The sequence below is a fragment of the Piliocolobus tephrosceles genome, unplaced genomic scaffold, assembly GCF_002776525.5.
Source record: "Piliocolobus tephrosceles isolate RC106 unplaced genomic scaffold, ASM277652v3 unscaffolded_27584, whole genome shotgun sequence".
NCBI classification, from domain to species: Eukaryota; Metazoa; Chordata; class Mammalia; order Primates; family Cercopithecidae; genus Piliocolobus; species Piliocolobus tephrosceles.
The window spans coordinates 1-10,546 of NW_022310514.1; the positions used below are offsets into that span (position 1 = coordinate 1).

The window sequence follows — 10,546 nt, forward strand, 5'->3', positions numbered from 1 at the left end:
AGGTGAGGTCCAGGCCCCTGCTTTGGCTTCAGACTCACTGACTCCCAAGCCACACCCCTTGGCATCTGAGCCCCAGCAAGCTGGTCAGTTTGCTGTCACACCTCACCACCTCACACCTTTGGCCGGGCAGTGTCCTTCCTTTGCCAGGAAGGCCCTTGCTATCCCTGCCTGTTCTTTGAGTGTCTGAGAAGCCTCCCTGCACTTCCCACCGCCTCTGCCCCATTGGTGGGGTGCTGGTAGCAGGTATTCCCCCACTTTTCCAGACAGCAGACTGAGTCCTGAGAAGGCTCCCCATCAGTTCACAAGCTCCTTAAGAGTAGGATCTATGTCTTGCTCATCTGTGATCCGGTGGCCAGAGCAGAGATTCGGTGGCCAGAGCAGAGAAGGGAGAGATGAGAAAAAAGAAAGAGGAAAAAAACAAGTAGAAACAGAGAGGCTGGGTGCAATGGCTCACACCCATAATCCTAGTACTTTGGGAGGCTGAGGCGGGCAGATCACTTGAGGTCAGGAGTTCGAGACCAGCCTGGCCAATATAGCAAAACCCCCTCTCTACTAAAAATACAAAAATTAGCCAGGTGTGGTGGTAATCCCACCTGTAATCCCAGCTACTGGGGAGGCTGAGACACGAGAATCACTTGAACCCAGGAGGCAGAGGTTGTACTGAGCCGAGATCATGCCACTGCATTCCAGCCTAGGTGACAGAGCTAGACTCCATCTCAAAAAAAAAAAAAAAAGGAAAGATGAATGGGAACATCCAGCCACCTGGGCCTGCAACCCTCAGGGTCCCACTGGCTGAGCCCTGTCCTTTCACTCCCGTTTGTTTTATGCCTGGCCCATCTCTCTTGTGTTGCTTGGCTGGCCCCTGTTGTGATCCTATAGCCACGGGCTTCACTGTAGGTTTCTGAACCCTGGCTAGCTTAGACCAGCTGTGAGAGCTGAGTGCTGGAATCTCCATCCCCCGCTGTATTCAGTGAAGTCAGGTTGGTAGCTTGAAATTGACCACAGTGAGAGTATTAACTCCACAGATATCAGCAAATGCTATAAATCAGAGCTACCCCACCCAGCCCGTGTCCTAGATTTGGATATTAAACATTCACCAGTGCACCACTGCCTGAGTCTCTCTCCTTCTCTGCACTTTCGGAGGGACTATCCCTCTCCCATCTCAGGCTGGTTCCCCCAAGTTCTGGGTTCCGACCACCCACCCACTGCTCTAAGGAAGGCTCTACCATCTATATACCACCCCTCCTGTCTATATCTCTTGCCTCACTCTCAGTACTCAGTACGACTTGAAGGTCAATGTCCTTCCCTTTGGCAGCCAAATTTGCTCAAGACTCTGCTGTCTTAAATCTACCAGCCGGGGGCGGTGGCTCGTGCCTATAATCCCAGCACTTTGGGAGGTCAAGAGATCAAGACCAGCTTGGCCAACATACTGAAACCCCGTCTCTACTAAAAATACAAAAATTAGCTGGGTGTGGTGGCAGGCACCTGTAGTCCCAGCTACTCAGGAAGTTGAGGCAGGAGAATCACTTGAACCTGGGAGGCAGAGGTTGCAGTGAGCTGAGATGGCACCACTGCACTCCAGCGGGGGCGAAAGATGGAGACCCCATCTAAAAAAAAAAAAAAAAAAAGAAAGAAAGAAAAGAAAAAAACTAAATCTACCACATCCTTCTATCACTCTTCCTCTCTCATCTCCTTATTACAACTTCATTTCTCAGACTGTCCACCTCTTGCGTTGCTCACACCCTTCTCTAGTCACTGTGGAATCATCCCTTATCAACACAGGCGTTGTGGATAAACCCAAGGGGCAGTTTGGCCGGGCGCAGTGGCTCATGCCTGTAACCCCAGCACTTTGGGAGGCCGAGGTGGATGAATCACTGAGGTCAGGAGTTCAAGATCAGCATGGCCAACATGGTGAAACCCTGTCTCTACTAAAAATGCAAAAATTAGCCGGGCGTGGTGGCGGGCACCTGTAATCCCAGCTACTCGGGAGGCTGAGGCAGGAGAATTGCTTGAATCCAGGAGGCAGAGGTTGCAGTGAGCTGAGCTGAGATTGTGCCAGTGCTCTCCAGCTTTGGCGACAGAGTGAGACTCCGTTTCATAAATAAATAAATAAATAAATAAAACAAAACCAGGTGGCAGACTCAGCCTTCATCTCTGTGCCTTCTGGGAGGCGGGGACCCTGGTGGCTTCCTCCTCTTGAAGTTCTTTTCCCTTGGCTTTGATGACATGGCACTTGCGTGGTCAACCTCCTCTTCTTGACTTTTTTTTTTTTGAGATGCACTTTCGGTCTTGTTGCCCAGGCTGGAGTGCAGAGGCATGATCTCGGCTCACTGCAACTTCTGCCTCCCGAGTTCAAGCAATTCTCCTGCCTCAGCCTCCTGGGTAGGTGGGATTACAGGTGTGCACCACTGCCCCTGACTAATTTTATATTTTTAGTAGAGATGAGGTTTCACCATGTTGGTCAGGCTGGTCTCTAACTCCTGACCTCAAGTGATCCACTGGCCTTGGCCTCCCGAAGTGTTGGGATTACAGGCGTGAGCCACCGCGCTCGGCTTCTTCGCAGTTTCAAAGCTTCACTTAAAACTCAATGTGTGGCTGGGTGTGGTGGCTCACGCCTGTAATCCCAACACCTTGGGAGGCTGAGGCAGGAGGACTGTTTGAGCCCAGGAGTTCAAGGCTAGCCTAGGCAACATAGGGAGACCTTGTCTCTACAAAAAATTTAAAAATCAGCCGATCATGGTGGCATGCACTTGTAGTCCCAGCTACTTGAGAGGCTGAGGCAGGAGGACTGCTTCAGCCTGGGAGGTCAAGGCCGTAGGGAGCTGTGTTTGCACCATTGGACTCCAGCCTGGGTGACAGAACAAGACCCTATATCAAAATAACAAAAACCTTAACATGCCCTTAACAGAGCTCGTGATGCTCCCTCCTAAGCATGAGTCTCCCGTCCTTGCTCAGCGGATGCCCCCTGCTGCCCTCCCTGCATCCGTTCTGCTCAGTCAGGCCTTGCTGTGGCCCCTCCTGCTCCTCCACCCTCACACTGAATCCACAGCCAAGTTCAGTCAATTTTAGCTCTGGAGCTAAATCTCTCTGGAGACCGTCTCTCATCTGGACCAGTCCTCACTGTACTCCCTGAAACTCCTCTACCAGTAGCTAGGGTGGTTTCAAAAACACATATCTGGGCCGCGTGCAGTGGCTCACGCCTGTAATCCCAGCACTTTGGGAGGCTGAGGTGGTGGATGACTTGAGGTCAGGAGTTTGAGACCAGCCTGGGCAACACGGTGAAACCCCGTTTCCACTAAAAATACAAAAATTAGCCAGGTGTGGTGGCACATGCCTGTTGTAATCCCAGTAACTTGGGAGGCTGAGGTAGGACAATCACTTGAACCTAGGAGATGGAGGTTGCAGTGAGCTGAGATGGCACCACTGCACTCCAGCCTAGGTGACAGAGTGAGACTTCATTTCAAAAAAAAAAAAAAGATTATCTGACATGTCACCTTCCTGATGAAACTCGTCGTTGGCTTCCCATTATTCTGTTTGATAAAAGCCAAGTCTTTGCCACAGCCACAGTCTCACCTCTCAGGCCTGGCTGTTTGTACATCCTCACCCACCTTCTTGGAGATCTGACAAGGCTGGCCTCCCTCCAGTCTCAGCATCTCTTCCTGGAATGCTGCTAACTCCTGCCGTACAACCTGTTCATTCCACTTCAGATCTCAGCTTAAATGCTGCTTCTTTCCAGAAGCCCTCCCTGATCTACAAAGATTCCCATGTTTTGTGTTCCTCATGTAGCACTTAAGTTTGTCACCGCCTATATGTGACTATTTGATTGTCTTCCCAACTGTGGACTCCACAGGGTGTGTTTTGCTTACTGATGAACCCCAGTCCTAGCAAACGGTAGGTATTCAAATATTTGTTGTTGAATGAATGGTGTCGTTTTAGAAAAATTAGTCTGGCAGTGTGCAGAGAAGATGGAGTGGAGGTGGCAAGGAGGCTGTTGCACTGGGCCAGGAGAGATCATGGTGGATGGAACTACAGCGGGGCTGAGGAACAGACACAAGGGAGACTTCAAAGTCAGACCTCCCTGGATTTCAGGTCCTGTTGGCTGGTAGAGGAAGGGTCAGGGCCACAACAGGACAAGGGGAACACCCCACCTGCCTGCCTCAGGGAATACATGAAGCCTCCTCACACCTTCAGAGGTTCTGTACTGACCACTGCCCCCGGACAACCTGAGGGAGGGGAGAAAATCTCATAGCTGGTCCACATTCCCTGTATGTGCCCTGACAAGGTGGGGTTGGGGGGAGGGTGTCCCCCTGACTGGAAGGTGCCGAGATTTCCCCTCTGCCCTGCATCCTCAGCCCCTGCCAAGTCTGGTATGACATCAGGCCTGGCACATGGCAGGGGTGGGGACAGGGCAAAGCTGTGACATCGTGGGTAAAACTGGAGAACCACCAGGAGCTTTCTTGTCCCCCTCCAGGTCAGCATCTTCTCAGGCATGAGACACTTCTCTTCCTACCAGAGGAAGCCCACCGGGCCCACCATTGCTTTTTCTCTCTCTCGCACAGGGGGCTTGACTAGAATCCCGTTCCCATTTGTGCAGGCCTGGGCTCCCTCCCATCCCTGGCTCTAGCCCTCCTTGTGCTGCAGGCTTGAACAACACACCAGGGGAGGCAGCTGGAACCCCCAGGCAGCATCCTGTGGATGGGGCTCCAGAGCCGGGCTCGGCGGTAGCTGGACAGTGGGGCGGGTGGTGAGCACTTCCCCGAGGGCAAACACAGGACACTCACTCGTGCAGCTGACACAAAGCGGCGGCTACATCCCCTGGCCATGCTCCCCACCCAGCCCCACTCACAGAGACAGGGGGATGGACAAGATGGCATGGGAGGGACGACCGGGCAGGACAGGCAGGCTCGGTGGAGGAAGCGCCGAGGCGGGCGGCGGTGTCCTCATGGCGTGGTTTATTACGATTCCATCTCACAAGGCGGGTGGGCGGGTGGCAGCGGCACACGAAATCCAAGCCCCTGACAGACGTCTGCCTCGGGCGCATGCAAACAGTGCAACATGGTCAAGCGCAAACACGGGGCGACCGAGGAGACACGGGACATGGGACACGGAATGGGGAATGAGGCTGGGGCGAGGGGTCCCTAGAGAGGGGCCCGGTCCCCCCCACCCTCACGGGCAGGACAGGAAAAATAAGATTCGTACTTCTTGTAAAATGCCCATTTGCTGGGTACTTTCTTTCTCCTTATCTTGAAAAATAATAAAAAATAAACACACGGAAAAAAAATCTCAAAAAAGGAAAGGAATAAAACTCTTAAGAAGGCGAGCGGCGGGAGGCCAAGGAAGCCCGACGTGGTGGGGCGCTGCCTCCCGCTCCGTGGCCTCCTTCCTCCCTGGCCCCTCAGTGGGCTCCCCAGGCCCCACACGTGGGTCCAAGAGAGACAGGGCCAGAGGGATGCAGGCTGGGACGCAGGAAAAAGGCCCACCAGCCCGCTGGGGCTCAGTTCAGGCTCGGGCCCAGTGAGCAGGGGCACCAGGTCCATGATCTTCCAGGTTCAGTCCCCACAGGCCCACGACCCGGGCGGAGGCCAGCCGTCACAGGTGCAGCTCATGGGTTTTGATGTGCTCAAGCTGCTCTCGGAGCTGTAGGAAGGATGGCCGCATGGCGGCGTCCAGGTGCCAGCAGTTCTTCATGACCTCATAGACTGCGGGCGGGCAGCCATCGGGGGCATCCATCTTGTAGCCCTTCTCCACCCGAGGGACGACGTCCTTCAGGGGAATTCTTGGATAAGGCACTCGCCCAAAGGAGTAGATTTCCCAGAGAAGGATTCCGAAACTCCACACGTCAGACTTAGTGGAGAATTTCTGCCATGTGGATGGAAAAAGCAGCGTCAGATCCCGGGACTCGAGGGGTGGGGAGTGACCCAGGACTCCTGCCCACCTCTGTAGGCCCCAGGGGAGGCCTGCCCCACCTTCTCTCTCAGGGCCTCAGGGGCTGTCCACTTGACTGGCAGCTTGCCCGTGTCCTGGGTGCTGGATGCCTCCTTGGTGAGACCAAAGTCGCTGACCTTGGCCACGTTGTCCTCAGACACCAGCACGTTGCGGGCAGCCAGGTCTCGATGCACGAAGTTGTTGCCCTCCAGGTATTCCATGGCCTCGCAGACATCTCTGGGGGTAGGCCAGGTACACGTCCCCTCAGACTGGGACCCCCATAGCAGGGCAGGCTACCCCTCAAACCCTACCCATCCAAGAGGCTGCTTCACTCACAGCGAGAACTTGAGGAGACAGTCTCCGCCCAACACTGACCGACCCCGAGACCGCAGGTAGTCCACGAGGCTCCCCTGGGGGAAGGAAGGACAGACCAGGCCCAGAGGTCAGATGTGCCCTGCAGCCCTCTCACACAGCAGGCTGGGGCCCAGTGGGTGTTGACACTCCAATGAGGTGTGAGACAGGGAAGGAGTGGGGAGGGGCCAGGACATCCGTGCTGGACACTGCTCTGTGTTATTCACGCCTTATCCCTTGACTCTCACAAACCTCTGGGATAAGCTGTTATTATCTCCATTTTCCAGATGTGATGCTGAGGCTTGGAGGTGACATGATTTGTCCAAGCTTATAGTCAATAAATACTAAACCAGGACAAAAGCCCAGGCCTGGTGACCCCAAAGCTCACTTGGGGTCGGGGGACCGAGGGAACAGGGGCCCCAGAGCACAGTGGGGGTTTCGGGGCAGTTGGAAAGTCCGAGTGCCGGGTCTCAGCAGGTTCCCACCTTGGCCATGTACTCAGTGACGATGTAGAGCCCGCCCTTCTCCTCCACGATCACGCCCAGGAGCTGCACCAGGTTGCTATGCCGCAGTTGCCTGGGGCAGGACGAGAGTGGTCAGAAAGGGGAAGCCGGAGCCTCACTCCTAGCCTAGGCCAACCTCCCCCCTACCCCGCCCCCACTCACGTCATGACTGAGGCTTCAGCCAGGAAGGCCTGAGCGGTGGCGTCGTTCTTAATGCACTTGACAGCGACTTTGTTCCCTCGGTAATCGCCCAGCATCACGTCTGGGGGCAGAGAGGTCGGCTTGTTCCCAAGTTCTGAGTCCCTTGGCGCCCCCCCTCAGGCAGCCCGGCCCAGCTCACCTCCGAACTCCCCCTTCCCAATGGTCTGCAGTAGCTTCAGCTCCTTCATGTTCAGGGCCCAGCCACCTGTGGGGAGGGGCCAGTGAGGGCCTGGAGGCTGCTAGGGACATGGCTGGGATGACAGAGGCTGACTGGACTATCAAGCACATGGGGTTCTCTGGAGGTTCCTGGAGGGGGGCAGTGCCAGGAAGCCTGCGTGGGAGGAGGTGGGTGGGCAAGGGGTCTGGGGTGGGGTGCACTCACTGCGGTAGAACTCATCCTGGGCTGCCACCGTGCCCTCCATGACCTTTGGTTTAATGAGGCGCGTACAGAGTCCATCTGCGTCTGAGGTGTAGTGCTGCAGGGTGTCGGGGGCAGGGTGCTCAGAGACAGCCCAAGGTGCCCCATATGCACCGTCCAGGCCTGACCACCAGGGGGCGGCAGAGGCCGGCCCCGCCCAGCCTGGAGTCACTGAGTGGGGAGGGCTCCCCATTTCTGGTAGGGCAGGGGTTAGGGAAGTCCCGGATTATGACGTATGGCCCATTTCTCATGCCACCCTACACGTGGCTGCTGGACACTCAGCTGTTGCTACCACTCTGGACCCCACCGGTATCCAATGCAGAGGGCAACCTATGGCTAGGTCCTGACACCAGCCTCTAGCCAGGAGTGCCCAGGACCCCACCCTCACCTGCCACAGGCCAAGCCAGTCCAGCAGGGGAGGGAGATGAGAGTAAATACAGAGGGACACGGGAGGCTGCCTGTGGCTACCGGATGCCAGGTGTGGCCTGGCCAGGACTGGCAGAGCGGGCCTAGGAAGCTGCAGGGACCCATGGGCATGTCCATGCAGGTGCGAGAGCCTCAGGGGCCCTGGCGATCAAGGCACATGGCTCATGCTTCTGCACACACTTCTGGGCATGCAGGTCTGTGAGTGGCTGGAGGAAAGTTAGCTCTGGGATCAGACAGACTCAGAATCCAGCCCTGGCACCAAATTACAGCTGTGTGACCTCAGGTGGGTCCCCTAACTGCTCTGAACCGTCGACTCCTGGTCTATAAAATGAGGATAAGGCTCCCCTCCTCGGGGTGGCACTGTGGGGTCAGAGGTGAGTCCTGGCACACAGCAGCTGCTCCACCAAGGTGTGAGGAAACGAGGGCTCACAGAAGTTGCCCCACATGCCTGGTCACCAGGCAGAAGCAGTGGGGCTGCAGCTAGAAGCCAGGGCTATGTGCAAAGGCCCCAGATGGGTTTAGGGTGTGTGAGGGTGGGAGCGAGGACCCACGGATACCCCCCAGCTCACCTCCACCAGCTGCATGAGGTTCTCAAAGTACACCTCCTCGTCGATGCTGAGCTTGCTGGCGTGGTACATGATGCGGTAGTGCTCCACCTTGCCGTCGCAGCTCACGCACAGCGTGTAGTCCCCGGGGTAGTTGGTGCTCTCCCGCACCAGGAACAGGCCTGTCTCCGGCGGGTACAGAAGCCGCTCAGCCTGCTCCCGTGTGATCTTGCCGTGAAACCAACTGGGGAGCAGCAGGGCCGGAGGTCACGGTGGCCCAAAGGTACTGACCCTGGCTCCCCTTTCTGAAGGGTTTCCCTCTGCTTGGCACCCGTGGCTCACACTCGCTCAGTCAGGCATTTGAGGCCCTCCTCTTCTGCTCCCTGTCCCTTCTTCGACACCCTCCTGCCTCTGCTCCCAGCCCTGCTCTGTGAGGTCCCGCACCCGTGCCCTATACCTCCCTCCTGAAGCCCTCCCCAACACCCCAGCCCCTCACTCTGGCCTTCCTGCTTGTTCCTGATGCTTCTCCAGGAGGACCAGGGCCCCTTCCCTCCCCAACCCCTCCTTGTAGTACTCACGGCATGAGGCTGAGTTTGGTACCCGCCTTCACGCCCTCCCGCTTCTGGACGTAGTTGGCTGGGATGATGCCCTCACGGCCCACCTTGTTTTTGGCTTTGTACCAGTTGGGGTCCTGGGGAGAGGGCAGCCCAGACATGCTCTCAGGCCCACCTCCCCCTGCAGAGGGAAGGCCCAGCAGTGGGAGGGTGGGGTGGGCGCCACCTGATTACCTTGGTGACGGCCACAATGGTGAGCACGTCTCCTTTGCAGAAAGGCAGGTCTTGCTCGGCGGTGCCGTGGAAGTTGTACTTGGCAATACATTCTGTACCGGATGGCCACACGGCCTGCAGGACAGGTGACAGGTGGGCAGGTGCAGCCTGGGACCCCTCCAGCCACCTGCCCGGACACCCTCGTGGTCACAGCCTCTAAGCTGGCCTCTGTGAGCCTGGGTGAGGTGCTCTGCCCAGAGAACGAGCCCTGGGTCCCTTTCTGTTGAGACTCCTCCACTTCCCCTGGCCTATGTCTGACTGAGTGCTGGGAAAAAGGGGAGTGGGTTGATCTAAGCTGCATCCTCTCTCCTCCACCAAGCACCCCGCCAGGGCTGGTGGGAATGCTTGCATGTCCCAGACCCTCACCCTTGTGGTACCTGTATTGCTGACATCTTCTCAGGAGCTCTGGCGTCCCCGAGTCACAGTAAAGCCGACCCGTCACTTGGTACCATTAGACCTGTGGGGAAGAGCATGAAGAATGAGGAGGGGTGTGAAGAAATGCCCCCCAAATGCTGAGATCTGGCTCCTCACTGGGCGTAAACAGGTGCCAAGAGCATCCTGCGCTGGAATTTGACACACGGGCCATTCTCTCCAGTCCTGGCAGGCTGACGGTACTGGGTAGAGGAGCATGAAGGCTGAGGACCCCCAGGGACAAAGGGGGCCACCAACCCTAAGGCCACAGGGGCCCTTTCAAGACTGACAGAAAGGAGCCAAGGGGGCTTAGAGGGCTAGCAGGACTACAGCCAACTGCCCATCGGCCCCATCAGCCCCAGACCTAGTTCCAGCTACTGTTCTGTGGGGAAAAGGGCCCTGGGGCAGCTCTGAGAAGGGGCTGTGTGATCTGGGAAAGTCCCTTATGCTGTGGGCCCTCAGGTCCTTCACCTGCAAAAGCCTGCCTGGGCATCTCTAAATGTATACCAACCCCACTTCTAGGTATACACCAAGAGGACACAGGGCATGTGTCTACTTAGACAGACATAGGAGGGCTACAAGCGGCATGCTTAGTAATAAACCTCAAACTGGGAGCTGCCCAGATGCCGATCCAGAGGAAAATGGATAAACAGTGGCATATTCACAAAAGGGACTACGAACGGCAGCAAACTCCAACCATCAAATAAACTCCAACACAAACTCCAACCATTAAATAACCCTGATGAATTTCTTTTCCTTGCTTTTTTTTTTTTTTCTGAGATGGAGTCTGGCTCTGTCGCCCAGGCTGGAGTACAGTAGCACAATTTCGGCTCACTGCAACCTCCACCTCCTGAGTTCAAGTTATTCTCCTGCTTCAGCCTCCTGAGTAGCTGAGATTACAGGCACATACCACCACACCCGGCTAATTTTTGTATTTTT

The 10,546-nt window shown here is 56.2% G+C and overlaps 1 protein-coding gene across 1 annotated transcript; it reads right to left on the reverse strand.

Moving 5' to 3' along the window:
* Window positions 1-4,904: 4,904 nt before the first annotated feature.
* CSK (C-terminal Src kinase) lies at window positions 4,905-9,985 on the reverse strand. Its single transcript, XM_026451121.1, has 11 exons — window positions 9,574-9,985; window positions 9,158-9,271; window positions 8,948-9,060; window positions 8,394-8,613; window positions 7,363-7,456; window positions 7,120-7,185; window positions 6,942-7,041; window positions 6,762-6,852; window positions 6,262-6,335; window positions 5,967-6,162; window positions 4,905-5,859 (listed from the first exon to the last, which is right to left on the reverse strand). Exons 1-11 carry the CDS (start codon window positions 9,586-9,588, stop codon window positions 5,590-5,592), a joined length of 1,353 nt encoding a protein of 450 aa, XP_026306906.1. The 5' UTR covers window positions 9,589-9,985; the 3' UTR covers window positions 4,905-5,589.
* Window positions 9,986-10,546: the final 561 nt, after the last annotated feature.